This window comes from Humulus lupulus, chromosome X, assembly GCF_963169125.1.
Source record: "Humulus lupulus chromosome X, drHumLupu1.1, whole genome shotgun sequence".
Lineage (NCBI taxonomy): Eukaryota > Viridiplantae > Streptophyta > Magnoliopsida > Rosales > Cannabaceae > Humulus > Humulus lupulus.
Genome location: NC_084802.1, coordinates 154,070,138 through 154,087,207, shown reverse-complemented (window position 1 = coordinate 154,087,207; position 17,070 = coordinate 154,070,138). Strand labels below are relative to the sequence as shown.

General features: G+C 43.1%; 1 protein-coding gene across 1 annotated transcript; it reads left to right on the top strand.

The window, feature by feature from the left end:
- Positions 1-1,603: 1,603 nt before the first annotated feature.
- Positions 1,604-2,744, top strand: LOC133806382 (protein TRACHEARY ELEMENT DIFFERENTIATION-RELATED 7A-like). Its single transcript, XM_062244490.1, has 3 exons — positions 1,604-1,684; positions 1,942-2,283; positions 2,490-2,744. Exons 1-3 carry the CDS (start codon positions 1,604-1,606, stop codon positions 2,742-2,744), a joined length of 678 nt encoding a protein of 225 aa, XP_062100474.1.
- Positions 2,745-17,070: the final 14,326 nt, after the last annotated feature.

Sequence of the window (17,070 nt, the reverse complement as noted above, 5' to 3'; positions counted from 1 at the left end):
GAAGTTTCTACCCAGCCACCTTACTTAGCGTCTCAGAGATTTACTCCAATCTTCATCCAAGTAAGTTTCTCAAATTTTTCAGTCGTCGAGATGCCATGCAATATCTATTCTATATCTGTTTCGGACCTTGATTTCTTGAATTTTCTTGAAAGAAACTGTTTTGGGGTAAATGGGTACGTAGGCCTAAGCATGATAGTATAAAGAAATAACACTACGTGAGGCTTAGGAATCGGTTTAGGGAGTTAGGATTATTAATTTAAGCATGGAGAAAAAACTGGGTTTTTCCCGCCTTTTAAGAGTCGAAACGTTTTTCTTGAAAACTTTTCACTTCTAATTTTTAATCCATTTTCCAAACTGTTCGCATATAATTCAGTATTTTGGTTAGAATGCTGCTGGTCGTATGGAAGCTTAACTTTCATACACGAGCAACGTCATTCCAACTTTTACACTTTCTTGGTCTTTTGGCCGTAGATTCTCATCTCCCCTTCTCTGTTCGCAGATTTTCATGCATGATTCGTGGGGAGGTGAGAGGCCAATTGGCGATGACTTGTTCGCCCAGTTGCTCGAAGATTAGGAACAGCCGTCGTTACTAATCTTCAACCAGTCCATCGAACATGGGTCGAGTAAAATCCACCGCCCAAAAGAAAAGGAAAACAACCTCTCCTCCTGCCAAACAGCCTGCTCCTCGGGCTAAAAATCCATTGCCCAGACCTCAGTTTGAAAACACTTCCCAGCCAGAAATCCAAACAAAGGCCCAACCTAGGGACTTCCTTCGACCAGAAGTCGAATGGTACGTGGTACCTCCTAGCAACATCACAGATAGGATGGTAGTGAATTATCTTAAGAAGTATGGACTTCCTGGGATAACCCTAATCAAGCCTACCATCGACCAGTGGGCAAACCTGCCTGGGGGCGCCTACAGCGCCTGGTCGTGATATCATATCGAGGCAGGGGAAACCTTGCCTCTTCATTCATTTTTCCAGGGGGTGGCCAACTACTTTGAGGTCACTCCCTTTCAAATAACACCAAACGGGTATAGAGTGCTTTCTGCTCTCTATATCCTGTTCAGTCATAAGAAGTGGTCCGTCTCGATGCCACACGAGATCAACTATATGTTCGATCTCAAGTCCAACCCCAATAAAAACAACATGAGGTTCTTCCATTTTTACCACCAGGAGTCTGCTCGCACCTTCCTGAGTGAGATCACCAACAAGTACAACGTGGGAAAGTACTTCCAGGAGTACTTTTTTAACTCCAGATCTGGTCGCCAACAATTTGGCCTTCACTGAAGGAGGTAAATTCTTCATTTACTAGTCGTTTAATTTCCTTTAGCTTTTCCGCACATTCCTTAGAATTTTAGTATTCTTCAGGTCCATGGCACTGACCAGCTCCTACTCCAGAGATGGAGATACGAGCAACATCTTTGGCCAGCATGACCAACATAGAAAAAAGCATCAAAGAGCTGGTCACAGAGACCAATTTAAGGCTGGTCGGCCTTTTGGCACCTCACCAGGACTTGAGGGAGTCAACCGCGGGAAGTGCTACCGGCGGAGAAGTTCCCGAACAGTACCACAATGTGTCACAACCCCCGAGGAGGAGGAAAATGGGAGTGATTATTAGGGAACCCTCTAGCATCCCACGAGCAGCCGTTGCCCCTGCTCTAGTAGGAAAGGGCAAGCAGAAGGTTTCTGAACACCCCGAACCTATTCTTGAATCATTAGATGAGAACGGTATTGTCCTCTCACTCTTAGATAGTTTGCCTATTCCTTGTCATTTATTTGATGGGGACGAAAACTTTAAATACACTCCTAATTTAAATTAAGACTTCTTCAAGCCAGAGATTGAGTGTAGCAGTAGTACAATAAATAGTGTAGCGACCAGTAGTTGTAGCACGGGTATCTTACTTATAATTTCCTTGAACTTATTTTCTTGATTTAGTAGATACCCTCATCCACATTATTTGACTGTTCGCTTCTATTCGACCTGTACAGTGAACCCGAACCTGCTGCTCCCTCGAGCAAGAAAAAGGGGAGCAAGCAGCATCGTGGAGAGAGTAGCAACAACCCTCCACTGAAAAAGGTTCAAACTGCAGATCCTCCCATACCGGTTCCTTCCAAGGAGACAACGCCTCCCCCAACTTCTATCGACCAAACAATTCCACCAGCACCTGTTCACACGACTCCTCCACCTGCTGACCAGACGACTCCATCAGCACCTGTCAACATGCCTCCTCCTACCGACCAGAGACCTCCTGATCAGACAGGAGAAGTGTTGACTAACATTGTACTTAGTTCAGCCAAAGATAGGCTGACTAGGCTATCAAGGCACCGACGAAGCCATCAACTGTATCGACTTCATGGAGGTCGAGCAGATCATCAGCCGCGCGCTGAATGAAATGCTCAGCGTGAGTGGCCATTTTCTGATGGACTTTACTCGTTTATCTTGTCACTTTATTTTCATTAACAACTTTATCTTTTCTTTGGTCGCAGGGAGTTTTAACCATGAGCGTCAGCCTGTGCTGTTTGGGAGCCCAGACTGCTCAGTATGAGAAGAAGGTTGGTGAGCAACTTAAGGTGTCTATGGAAAGACACGCTGAGGAGCTCAGGGCGGCTAAGGAAAAATTTAACGAGCAACTTGAGGCAGCCAAGGTGAAATACTCCGACCAGCTTGAGGCAGTCGAGAAGAAAAACGCTGAGCTACTCAAACAGAAGGCTAAGCTGGTCGAAGAGCTGAGACAGCACTAGGCTACTTTGCTTAAATCCATCGAGACTAAAGAGAAGTACAAGGAGGCTTCTTTGCTTAATTTCAAGGAAGCCTCTAAGCTTCAAGATGATTTGATCATCAGCAGAAAGGAGACTGAGGGGCTGGAGGAGCGCATCAAAGATCTAGAGGAGACCAATGCCAGCAACTTGGAGAGGTATAAGGGTGCCACCTTCAACTGCTTCTATGCGTTCTGGAAGCATAACCGTGAGGCAGACTTCAGCTACCTCTCCAAACGCTTGAGGCAATCTCAAATAAATAGGTGCCTTGCTCGCCTTGAAGAAGAGGAGAGAGCGAAAGTCCCAGCCTCCCCCGAAATCTCCTTGGCTACGACATTTATGGCATGGAAGAGGAAGTTAGGGCCTCCATCGACCAGCAAACTCCTCAGGACCCTCCTGCTTCATAATTTTTGTTGTTTTTTTATTTATCTTTGTAATTCGGGACACATAGACCTCGATTCGTAGTGTCGAGACAATTTAAATTTTTATTGCTGCACAGGCAGCTTTTCCTTTTAACAGACAATTACATCCGAGCAGTAACTGCTTGCAGTGTAAAGGGTTTCTCTTTTGACATTATAATATTTTCATTTTATTATAACATCTATTCACATGACTGAACTTAGCATAACACTTTGGTTTGATTTAAAAAAAATTAAACAAAATTTTGAAAAATACTCTAAGTACCGTAGTATGCTTTCACTTATGTTGCTCGTGTGTTTACATACGTATTGATATGCTTTGCTTTCTAGATACCTTATATGCCCCAAGTGATTGAGGAGCTTTAGGTCCTTGGTCACCTGCCTTGACCAAAACCTGTTCGAACATCACTGCTCGTAATATAGATTTTAGAATGATAATATAGCAAAACAAAACACATAATGAGAAAATACTTGTAATAAATACAATAGTTGGCAAGATTGACTGGTTGCGCACAGTCCCTTTTATTTCTCGTAATAAATGGACAATCGTGTCTGTACGAGTGATCAAAAATATGATTTTACACTTATAAGCGATCATTCACAAGATTGACTAACCCTTGTTCATAAACTTGTAAAAAGTAAAATTAATACAAGCCAATTCTTTAAGAAGAATTGTTTATTGATAGTACTTGTGCAAGTGTTCTCCATTCCAATAACGAGGAATGAGATCTCCATTTAAGCGAGCAAGTTTATAAGTGCCTGGATGGAGGACTTCTTTGATTTGGTAGGGTCCTTCCCAGTTAGGTTCGAGTACTCCAACAACTTGATCGTGGGTGTTTAGGAAAACTCTTCTAAGTACCAGATCTCCCACATTAAATTTTCTTTCATGCACTTCAGAGTTGAAATACCAGGTGAATTTTTGCTGGTAAGCTGCTACTCGGAGTTGGGCTTGCTCACACCTTTCATCGACCAAATCCAAAGATTCCATCAATAACTGGCTATTAGTGTCTTGATTGTATGCCATTCGTCGATGATGGTGGATCTAATTCAACAGGCAACATAGCCTCATATCCATAAGCCAAGGAAAATGGAGTATGACCTGTTGCTGTTTGATGCGACGTTCTATATGACCAGAGGACTTCAGGTAACTATTCTGACCATGCCTCTTTTGCTTCTTCGGGCCTTTTCTCTAGAGTATCCTTTAGTGTCTTATTGACAGCCTCGACTTGTCCATTTTCCTGCGGATGAGCTACTAAAGAAAAGCTTTTGATAAGTCCATGCCGTTCAAAAAAATCCGTGAACAGATCACTATCAAATTGTGTGCCGTTGTTTGAGACAATTTTTCTTGGCAATCCATAGCGACACACTATGTTCTTGACCACAAAATCCATCACTTTCTTGGTCGTTATGGTTGCAAGTGGCTCAGCTTTGGCCCACTTTGTGAAGTAATCAACAACCACCATGACATATTTAACGCCGCCTTTTCCTGTGGGTAAAGACCCAATTAAGTCTATTCCCCATACTGCGAATGGCCATGGACTTTGCATCTGCTTTAATTCGTTGGGGGCTACTCGTGGTATCTTGGAGAATCTCTGATATTTGTCACATTTACAGACAAAATCCATAGAGTCTTCATTCATTGTTGGCCAGAAGTATCCTTGCCTTAGGATCTTTTTTGATAAACTATGCCCCCCAGTGTGATCTCCACAGAAACCTTCATGGAATTCTCCCATTAATTCTTTGTTCTTTTCTTTTGAGACGCATCTTAGGAGTGGCATTGAGTACCCCCTTCGATATAGAATTCTGCCGACCAGGATAAACCGGGCAGGCTGCCTTTGAAGGGTCCTTGCTTTGTTTCTGTCTGTTGGCAATACTCCATGCACCAAGTACTCAATGAAAGGTGCCATCAACGTATCTTTTGCCTAAATTACCAGAGATGTTTCTTCTGCTCTGATGCTTGGTGTGGACAATCATTCAACAGGCACTATATTCAGGGTATCAGCATCCTTTGCACTTGCTAATTTGGCCAAAGCATCATCATTTGAGTTCTGATCATGAGGTACTTGCTGGAGAGTATATCTTTCAAATTGCACCAACAAATCCTTTGCTTTGTTCAAGTAAGCAACCATCTTCAGACCCCTGGCTTGATATTCTCTAGTAATCTGATTAAACACCAACTGGGAGTCACTATAGATTTCAAGTGACTTTATGTTCATGTTCCTGGCTAATCGTAAACTTGCGAGTAGCGCTTCATACTCGACTTCGTTGTTGGACGTTGCGAAGTCGAATCTGGTTGTGCAGTGGAATCGATGTCCTTCAGGCGTTACCAAAATCACTCTAACTCTAGCGTGATTTTCATTAGAAGAACCATCTGTAAAAAACTTCCAAGAGGGAGTTTGGCTTTGAGGTTCAGCCTCTTCTGTCTGTTCACAGTCTGGAAGCCCAGTGAGCTCTGCGACGAAGTCGGCCAGAGCTTGCCCTTTTACTGCTGCTCGTGGTAGGTAAGAAATTTCAAACTGCCCAAGTTCAACCGCCCATTTCAATAATCGACCAGCAGCTTCTGGCTTCTGCAGAACTTGTCGTAGGGGCTGGTCGGCTAGTACTGTGATGGGGTGAGCTTGAAAGTATGGCCGCAACTTTTTGGAGGCTAAGATCAAGCAGTATGCTAATTTTTCAATGGGCGGGTAGCACAACTCTGCCTCTATTAGCCTTTTGCTTACATAATATACGAATTTTTGCACATTTTCCTCCTCTCTTACCAAGACAACACTAGTAGCATATTGTTTGACCGCCAAATAGATGAACAAAGTTTATTTTTCAACCGGTTTAGATAGAATCGGTGGCTGTGACATATGAGACTTCAGTGCCTGGAAAGCCTGCTCGCACTCTTCCGTCCACTTGAATTTCTTATTGCCCCTAAGTAGATTAAAAAAGGACACATTTGTCTATTGATTTGGAGATAAATCTACTTAGAGCGGTGATTCTCCCGGTTAAACTTTGAACATCTTTTATCTTTGTCGGCGATTTCATATCAACCAGGTCCTTGATTTTTTTGGGATTAGCTTCAATTCCTCGTGAGTTCACTATAAATCCCAAAAATTTCCCTGATCCAACTCCGAAGGAACACTTGAGGGGATTCAGCTTCATCTGATATTTGTTCAAGATGTTGAAGCACTCTTGCAGGTCCCCTATGTGTTTTTTTTTTCCTTTTTCGACTTAACCAGCATGTCATCAACATATACTTCCATGTTTGTACCGGTTAGCTCTTTGAACATTTTATTAACTAATCACTGGTAAGTCGCACCAGCGTTTTTCAAATCGAAGGGCATTACTTTGTAACAGTAAAGCCCGGTATCGGTCCGAAGGCTAGCGTGATCCTCATCAGGTGGGTGCATGCTGATCTGATTGAACCCAGAGTATGCATCCATGAATGATAGGATCTCGTGTCTTGAAGTGGCATCGACCAGCTAATCGATCCTTGGGAGTGGGAAACAATCTTTTGGGCAGGCTTTATTAAGGTCTGTGAAATCCACGCATGTTCTCCATTTACCATTTGTCTTGGGGACTAGTACGGGATTGGGGACCCACGATGGATAAAACGCTACCCTGATGAATCTGTTCTCCTTTAGCTTATCGACTTCTTCCTTTAGAGCCTTTGATCTGTTTTTGTCGAGCAGCCTTCTTTTCTGTTGCACTGGTGGAAAGCTTTTATCTATGTTCAGGACATGGCTGATAACTGCTGGGTCAATTCCAACCATGTCATGCGACCAGGCAATGGCTTCCTAGTTTTTCTTCAAGAATTCCACCAGCTTTTGCTTTATTGTTGTCGCTAAGTTTTTACCGACTTTCACAACCTTGGTCGGATCTGCCTCATCGAGTTATACCTCTTTGAGGTCCTCGATTAGTCCTACTTCTTCCTCAAAATCCCCAAAGTGATATCTAAATCCCTATCCTCACTTTGGGCATCACTTTGGGCAACACCCTATTTGGCGACGTGCTCACTTGATCAGGCTTGTGTTTCATTGGCCAGCTGCAACTCTTTTCCGGTGACTTCCCTCGATCCACCTCTCTTTTCCTTAGTAATCGAGGAATTATAGCATTACTTCACTTCTCATTGGTTTCCCAATACGCATCCTACCCCTACGTCGGTTGGGAATTTCATGGCAAGGTGCCAAACCGAGGTTACAGCTCGCAGGTCGACTAGAATGGGTCTTCCAATTACGGCATTGTATGCGGAAGGACAATCAACTACTATAAAAGTAGTGAATAATGTCTTGTTCGTAGGCGCAGTTCCGCTGTAACTGGAAGCCTAATCGACCCCGTTGGCGCAAGCCCTTCTCTAAAAAAACCATAAATGGTTTGGTTACATGGCTCTAGGTATTTCACTGACAACTTCATTCTTTCCAATGAAGACTTGTACAAAATATTTACGGAGCTCCCTGTGTCAACTAACACCCTTTTGACCATCATGTTGGCTATCTGGACGTCCACGACCAGAGGGTCTGAATGAGAAAATCGGACATGCTGCGCGCCAAGGTCAGAGAAAGTTATTAGCTCTTCCTCTGTTCGAGCCTTTTTGGGAGTTCGTTCCTCCACATTCAGCATCTCGATGTCCTGGTCATGGCGTAAGGTCCGAGCATATCGTTCCCTTGCCTTCCCACTATCTTCTGCAAGGTGTGGGCTGCCACAGATGGTTAGCAACGTACCTGCCACAAGAGTTGGCAGTAAAGGTGGCGAGCATTGGCGTACAGGCGCTTGCTCGTTTCCTCCTTCAGCCTCTCACTGAGAACCTCCAATGGCTCATACGTATCTCCTCAGGTGTCCCTGTCTGATAAGGAGCTCAATCTCGTCTTTCAGTTGGTTACACTCATTAGTGTCATGGCCATAGTCGTTGTGGAAACGACAAAACTTTGTTGTATCTCTCTTGGAGATATCCTTCCTTATTGGCGCTGGTTGCTTGTAAGGGACATTGGAGCTGGTCTCCTGGTACACCTCTGCTCTGCTCTCGACAAGGGTTGTGTAGTTAGTGAACCTTGACTCGTACCTGTTTCCCTTAGGGCGCTTATTTTCGGATGTCGATGGTTCAGCGTTTGCCCTTTTCCATCGTTTTTACCATTCCTGTTGCCTTTACCGTTGCCATTGGGTTTATCTGACCCATTGGCGGCTTTAGCAGGATCTTCTTTTGGTCCCTTGTCTTTCGCATGCGATTTCCCCTCGTTGGCAATGGCATCCTCGAGCTTAATGTATTAATCTGTTCAATCAAGAAACTCCTGGGTCCTGTTCATCCCATTCTTTCTTAAGCTGTTCCAGAGGGGAGAATGGTGCCTTACTCCAGCAGTAAGGTCCATCCTTTTTCCTTCATCGCCAACTATTTTATCCCCAGCGGCTGCTCGCATGAAATGTTGGACATATTCCTTTAAGGATTCTCCCTCCTTCTGGCGTATCTCGACCAGCTGATTGGCTTCAGTTGGGTGCACACGACTAGCGTAGAATTTCCCGTAGAATTCCCTCAGGAACATTTCCCATGATACTATGCTAGCAGGAGGGAATTTAAAAAACTACTCCTAAATAGTGTGAGATAAGGTAGCTGGAAAGATTCTACAACGAGCATCGTTTGACACCTTCTGGATGTCCATTTATATCTCGAACTTATTCACGTGAGATACAGGGTCCCCATACCCATTGAAGTTTGGCAATATTGGCATCTTGAATTTGCTGGGGGTTTCCGCCACAACTATTCTTTGTATGAATGGAGTGCCTCTTCTCCGATCATACTCGATGTAGGATGTCTGACTCCCTACCAGCTACTGGACAACCTGGTTTAATGCATCGATCTGGGCCTGTATGACGTCTGGGATCACTGGGGTGACTGGTGTCGGAGGAGCGTACTCATCGTGTCTTTCACACCTGTCGTCGAGCACGTCCCTTAGGTCATCATCTCTGTGCCTTTGCTCATTAGTGCCCAACCGATCAAAGACGTTAGGTTGCCTAGGCGGCCCCCCAGCATTCTGGCTCGCAGGCCAATTTTCTCTTGGTGGGGGATTCTTTTCTCCACCTCTTTCTTCTCACTCTCGACCAGCATTCCTTCTACCAGAGTCAGCTTCATTATAGTCATGCCCGTCCCTGAACTGCGACCGGCTGTGGCACGACCGGCTGGTCGCACCATTCCCCCCTCTAGCTGGCACTTCCCGAGCGTTAGGGGGAGGCCTGCGTTGGTCAGTAGGTCCCCGGGCATTATCATGCCGTGGGGGTCCTCTGACCGCAGAGCCTGATTCAGTGTAACGCCCTACTTCCTTAGAGTCATTACCAAGTGAGTTTTAAGACAAAACAATGTGCAATGAACTCGCCAACTGAGGATTTTAAAACAAAAGTGTGACTAAGCAAAAGTTAAGGCTGTAATCTTTAAAAATGCATGGTTTCATTGAAAACTTCTAGTATTTAACATTTGGGATCCCAAAATAAGGTTTGAAAACTATTTACAACTTAAAATAAGATTACAGTTGGTCCGTTATTAAAATCACAGGTTATTATAGCCATTTCTCGAAAATACCCCCAACCAAAGCAGTCGGGCAGGCCAAACATGTACGCGTCGCTTCATGCTCTCCGTACTCATGGCTGGTCGACTCAATCTTTGCCCTTACCTGCAACACAGAGCACCCGTGAGCCGAAGCCCAACAAGAAAACTCATGCAGTTCATAACATATGCAAATTATACAGTTAATCATATCAGATAGTCCACAGATAAACGGGTCAACCAATAAACTTAAGCGACCCGGCCATGCCGCCCCAGAAGCCTTACCAAAGCCTGGGGTCTCGGTCCTCACCGTAAGGATATCACATGTATTCATGGGGTCCCACCCTGACTACAAGCACTTCACGTGCTAAGTGGTACTTCCGGCCCCACTGCCGTTCTCGGCCTTTCGCCGTTCTCGGCTCCTTTGCCGTTCTCGGCTCCTCGCTGTTTCATTCAACTATAATCACAGATAGTCTAACTCAAATAACATTTGAACATATATCAATTCAATCAAGTTTGCACCCTAACATGTAATGAAATATAGGGCCGTGCCCTACAATCACACTATGGGCCCATGCCCTGTCCTATGGGTGCTATAGTTTTCTTACCTGTCAATTTGAAAGCTTACAACACTTGACTCCTTGAGCACGATCCCACTTGAGCCTTAGTGCACACCTAAGCACAAACATAGGTCAAAGTCAATACCAAACCTTGAGTCCAAAACCTCGCCTCGGGACCAATCCCGAGCCCCCCGGGAAGTCCTAGATCCACAAAACAAGGTGGTGGAATCGAACCCCAAACCCTAGGTCAAAATCCCTCACAAATAGCCCAAAAACCCCTTTCTGGACACAGGGTAGCGCTACAGCGCTCAAAAGAGAGCGCTATAGCGCTACAATCAGAATCAACACCACCCCAGAAACAGGGCCTAGCGCTACAGCGCCCAAAGACTAGCGCTGTAGCGCTAGTTGCAGGCAGGCAACTCTCAACTTCTTTTTCTGCGATTTCTTTGAGCCAATCTCAACCCAAACTTCCCCAAATCTTTACCAAACTCAAAATCAAGCTTATAAACACTCTCCACTCATCCCAAGCATCCCCAAATCTCAAAACCCAAGCTCATGCATCCCAAATCTCAAGATTCACCATAGATGAACCCTAAACCCAGAAATTCAGTCAAACAACAAAGTTAAAGGCTTATAATTCATACCGTTGATGCAATTTCGACCTTGATTCATTTCCTAGACCTCCTTAGCTTGCTCTTCCTCAAAGATTGCCCAGAAATTCCCTAAAGTTCCCATCAACTCAGCTCAAAACACAGCTCAAACCAGCCAAACCCTTAAAATTGAAATTTCTAAAAAATTACCTCAAAAGTTGATGTGTTCTTGCTAAACCTTGCCAAATCTTGAAGTATAACCTCAAGATCCTTGATGCTCAGCCTATCCTAGCTCTCCACCGAGCTTTGCTCCAAGAAAAATGGAGAGAAATGGTGCAAGAATGCACAAACCGCCCCTTTTGGAAAAACCCCTCTGTTTTCTCTCTTTTCTTTTCCTTCCTTTTTCTTTCTTTTCCACAGCCATATAACTCTCTCTGTCAATCCCACTAAGTATATAAAGCCTCAATTAATCTATCTCTAAAAAGCCAATTGACCAAAATGCCCTCCCTATTAACTCTAAACCTTTTGTCCACGTAGGGCCATTTTAGTCATTTTACCCAATTCCCGCTAATCCTCAAGTGTCTCTAATATTTTCCTGCTTGCTTCCCAATACCTGATAAATCACCAAATATGTATTCCTCATTATCAAAATTAACCTCAATATATTCTCTAAATTTCCTGCATATACCCCCCAGGCTTAACCCAAGCCGGGTATAAATGTCCTCCTTGACTTTCCGCTAATCTGCTCTCTGGGATCGTCTCGAGTCACAAGTCACAGATACCTCCACATACCAATGTGGTCTCAACAATCATCACATACTAATACAGTTATGCCCGAAATGGCCAAAATTACAATTATGCCCTTCTAACACAATCAGGGCCTACATGCATACTAATACACATAGTCATGCATCTCAAATAGTCAAATAGTCATATAACATGCTTTAAATCATAACCATGCATTTAACTCATTAAAGTCACACATAAATCCCATCATGCCCTCCTGGCACGCTAATCAAGGCCCTTAAGCCTTATTAGCGAATTTGGGTCGTTACATTCAGCGTACCTTCTGTTAGCAGAAGGATGTTGCCCCCTGCTTGGTGGATTTTTCTCATCAGCCATTGGGTGTCTAGGGCTTCGGGGAGGCTGCCCGTCCCTATTCTGCCTTTGACGCTGGGGATCATCTCGACCAGTGCGAGAAGGTGGCTGCTGCTCAGGATCCTGAATTGGGATATCCTATTGAGAAACAAGTGGTTGCTTCGGCCTTTGAGGGCTCACCGGCTGAAGCGGAGGACTCGGGTTTAGGGCCCATTATGGTGGTGCGCTTGGTGGCTGATCCGGTTGAGAAGTCAGAACAGCTTGCCCCCGAGCCAACTGAATGGCTGCTTCTAGGGCGGCAGTGGTATCTCTCTGCCGACGGTCCATGTTTGCCTGCTGCTCATTCAGTTCTTGGCGTTGGCATTCGGACCAAGTTTGGAGTATCCAAAAGGCGATCTAGCCATCATATGTCTTGAACTAAGTTATTGTCCTGAGAGGCGATTTGGAGATTATCTGCTTATCATGCTGCCAAACCTTAACTAGATCTGCCCACATCAAAATTAGCCAGATGTCCTACTTGTATGCTTGTTCCATGTGTTTATTTTCCAGCTGTACCCCCTACCTGAATGATTGAATCCACGCTTATTTTGGGGTACAACATTTTCCTCCCAAGCTCTTGCTCATGCATGACGTCACTTTTGACATGCACAGTAGAGGCTTTTAGGATTTCGTTGTGTGAAATCGTGCCCACCCACTACACGAGTGTTAAACACATGGCTGTCTATAATAGGAGCCTATTCGGGTTTCAAGGACTGTGACAATTGTCCTGGCAACTTTTTGCCGCCGCAAGGGTCATTTAATCTTGTACTTTGGATCTCGAGCTGAACCAATCGAATGGCCTAGATTAATTCCTAAAGTTTATGTATAAATAGGAAAATCAGGCCTGAACTTCACCACCTTCATATTCAAAAAATTTACTTTTCGAAAACTTCCCCTTTTTCTCAGACCTCTTTCAAATAACCTTCATCATCCTCCCATTCTTCATAAGCTCTCAAGCTCCTACATTTGGAACCATCAACATCCCGTCGAGAAAACATATATAATGTAAGTATCTCTTCATCTGGTTTAAATCTTTCATTCTTTTTTTTTTATCAAGTTCCTTTTACCTCAAATTTTTTTTAGTACTGTCTCGTACTTTAACCGTGCCCGAGTTCAATAGGGGTTTGCTTAGGCTTAAAATAACGATACTAGGTTCGTTTAGAAATAAGGTGTGTGAAAAATGGGAAATTTTCTGGGTTTTGAAAGGATGTAATTGTTGATGAATCGATTAAATTATCTGTTTGGGCGTAGAAGTTGAGGGGTTTTTAGGTTCGGTTCTAGATTGCTTAAGGGTCACGATTTCTTGAGTGGTTTTACATTAAACCGCTTTCAAAAGGGTACTAGGCCTGGCACATAAATCTTGAAGTATTAGGGAATTCCCCCAGTCTGTAGCGTGTGGCTAAGGACTACGCGTGGCAACACACGTTGGTGCTAGGGTACCTCTTAGCTTGTGTATATTCTAGGCTAAATAAACTTAATTCAAACCCCAGGGTCATTGGACCTTTGTCGCCGTAGCTAGACTTTATTTTAGGTCGCCACTAATAGGCTGCTTTTTCGTCAGGCGAGCTAGATCATGGCCCATCAAAAGAAAACCATTGCGAGCTCCTCTTCTCAAAGTAAGAGTAAGGGCAAGGAGGTCGAGCCCGACACCCCCTTCCCCACTTTGGCCCAGTGGTGGGCAGGGAGATCGTAGCAGACCCTGATGCCTTTTTTGAGGCCGAGCACATCATGTCTCGAATAATGACTCAAGGTAGGGTGAACAAGATTTTGCTGTGCCACGGGATTGAGATGGGACCTGATGGCCTTGTTGCATGTCCTCCATTGGAAGGAGAGTGGAGTTGCGCCCCACTTTAGGATGATTTTGGGGCCTAGATTGATGAGCACCTGAAAGTAGGTGCTTTCCTCCCCCTGGACTAGTAATTCATAGACTTTTTAAACTACGTTGAACTGGATCCATTCCAGCTCCCCCCAAACTCATATCGGCTTTTGGAGGGGCTGAAGTATTTATTTTTGAAGCACGAGTGGGAATTCCCCACCCCGACCGACATCATGTATTTCTTCTGCCTCAAGGCTAACTTTGAGAAGAAGGGGTGAGGTGATGGTTTCTACTACCTCACTTAATTCCCCAGCACGACCTCTGTCATCGACCTCCCCAGCCACACAAAGGACTATAAAGATCAGTTCTTTATGTCAAATGGGTTCAAGAAATGCAATCACCGGTACTTCAATCATCCTTGTAAGTTTCCTAACTTTTTGAATTTCATACGGGAATACATTTTTTATTGAGTTTAACCCTCCTAACTAAGTTGCTTCTTTGTGCAGCTATATACAAGAGGAAAACGCGATCTGAGACCCTTGGAGGTCAGTACGAGACACTGTCTCGTATTCCTTGAAGGAGAAGGAGTTCTGAATGGTAGTGAATGATGCTACCATGGTGGCCTATAATCTGATCCATAAAGATCAAATGCTGGCCATCAGAGGTCGAGGTTCGCCCCCAAACTGCTCGTCCTCAAAAAGTTCTTCCTGCTGTTGAAGACACTGAGGAGGAAGAAGAGGCAGCATTGCTGGTGCGCAAGAGAAGAGCTCCTGAAGATGTTCAGCATGTTAGGAAAATATTGTTTTACCTCAATGGAAATGATTATAATATTACAACTCTATGCAATAATATTACAAGTAAATATAGATTGATTAAATAAGGTTACAACTCCATAACTGAAAATACAAATAAACCAAAGAAAGGGAGAAGATGATGATGAAGAAGAGAATGGTGGAAATACAACTCAAAGCAAAATGTTACAAGTAAACTAAAATGTTTGAAATAAAGAAAAGAAGATTACAACCTTTGAACAAGAAATACAAGTAATAGGAACAAGAGAATAAGTAGAAAACAATGCAATAGAAAGAAGAACAGAAACAAAAGCAAACTCTCACTTACACAACCTAAGTGAAGAGGATTGGGGATCACCAACTTGAACAAGGTATAAAACCTTTGTCCAAAAGCTTATTTCCCCCTAACTCAAGCACTAAGGGATCTCTCTCAGATATTGGAAAAGCTTTCTGGAATTATCAAGCCTCAAGGTGTTTCTAGCCAAGTGCTCTAGTGGATAGAAAAGTTGTGTCTTACAAGTGAGCTATAGGCTCCTATTTATAGAGTTTAGAGACACCATTTGAATTTCAAATTCCACCAACCCCCATGGCTGTTACCAATGTTTAATTGGATTAATATGGAATTAAAAAGGAGATTTGGGAGTTATTTGGGTTTTTTGAGCCGTTCAACAAATATTGAAAAAACTAAAAATTTGGTCAGTTTTTGGCCTGTGGCCGCGGCCAGAGACATTAGTGGCCGCGGCCACTGGTCTCTGACCCACAGGCCACGGCCACTGACCAAATTCAGCACAAAAATTGTGCTGTTTTTCCAAACGGTTCCAAACCCTCCCAAATGATTTTGTAACTCCCAAAACACATTATTGGGGTTAAAATCATATCTCTAACAGCCATATCACATATGGCTTTTATGAAATTCATCTCAATATTGTGTAACAACAATTTACACAATAAAGGGTAATATTTGGAGGTTACAAATTTGTAACACCAAATATGTTACATTATTTGGATATATCTCATATATCTAAATATTGTAACTCTCTATTATATGTTACAATATGTGACACACTTTGTCACATTTATTTAATCTAAAACATTATATTATAATATAATATAATTTTACATTATATTATAAAATAATATAACATTCCCCCACAAGATTAAATAGTTATCTATTGTAACACTTATTTAATCAATCATTATATTTTGAAATATAACATATCCCCCACTTGATTAAATAAGAACTCTCTCTTATAGGAGTCATTGCATTAATGCATAAAGTAAAGTGTTTTTCAACTTGAACTTTACTATAGTGTAATTATCACAAAATTTGTTGAAAATTAGGTTGCACTAGGCATTGAACCATCTTTTCATGATGACAAATCGGTGATAACACACACACCTTTGCAATGTTCACTTGAGACCTCTATATCTCGCTTTGCACTGTTAATGGCCATGTGCACTTTCCATTCATGAACGTTCTTGAGAATACTCCCAATTCTCATGAGAGGCGGCACCACCCCTAGGTCCATATAGGTAGAATTCTTACAGTATTTTGTTACCAAAAATACTTGTCTTTACAAGACTGAACTCTATTAAAAACCTTTCGGTTTTAACCCTCCACTTGGTAACACACAAGTACTCAATATCTCAGATGGGACTTGTTTTGAGTACAACTAATATTCACTTGAATGACTTGTTATTACCTATTGAACCTAACACTAGTTGAATAACTAGTGTTAAGATAGGTTACCATCAATCGTGAATCTCTTTAGGGAGTTTAAGTCCCATCCCTCGAGATGATACAGCCACTAAATCCCTTGTTAGTGGCTTAGTGAAAGGATCTGCCAGATTTTCACTAATTCTCACATAGGATATTGAGATGACTCCTCTTTGAATCAATTCTCTTACATATCCATGTCTTAGACTAATGTGTCTAGACTTCCCATTATACACTCCGCTGTATGCTCTAGCCAATGTTGCTTGGCTATCACAATGTATCGATATAGTAGATACATTATCTTTGATTAGGGGAATCTCTATCAACAGATCCCTTAACCATTCGGCCTCTTTGCCGGTAGCAGCTAGAGCTATGAACTCTGCTTCCATAGTGGAATGAGATATACAGGTTTGTTTCTTGGAACCCCAAGAAATTGCACCTCCACCAAGTGTAAATACCCAACCAGTTGTGGACAAGTTGTCCCCAAGATTGGATATCCAACTTGCATCTGTATATCCTTCTAAAATCGAAGGAAATTTGGAGTAGTGAAGGCTTAGTCCTTTTGTTTTCTTAAGATAACCTAGGACTCTTCCAATTGCCTTCCAGTGATCCACACTTGGATTACTTGTAAACCTACTAAGTTTACTTACCGCAAATGCTATATCAGGTCTAGTACACTGGGCAGCGTACATTAGACTCCCTATAGCACTAGCGTACTCCAATTGAGCCACCGCTCTTCCTTCATTCTTCTCTAGTTTTACACTATG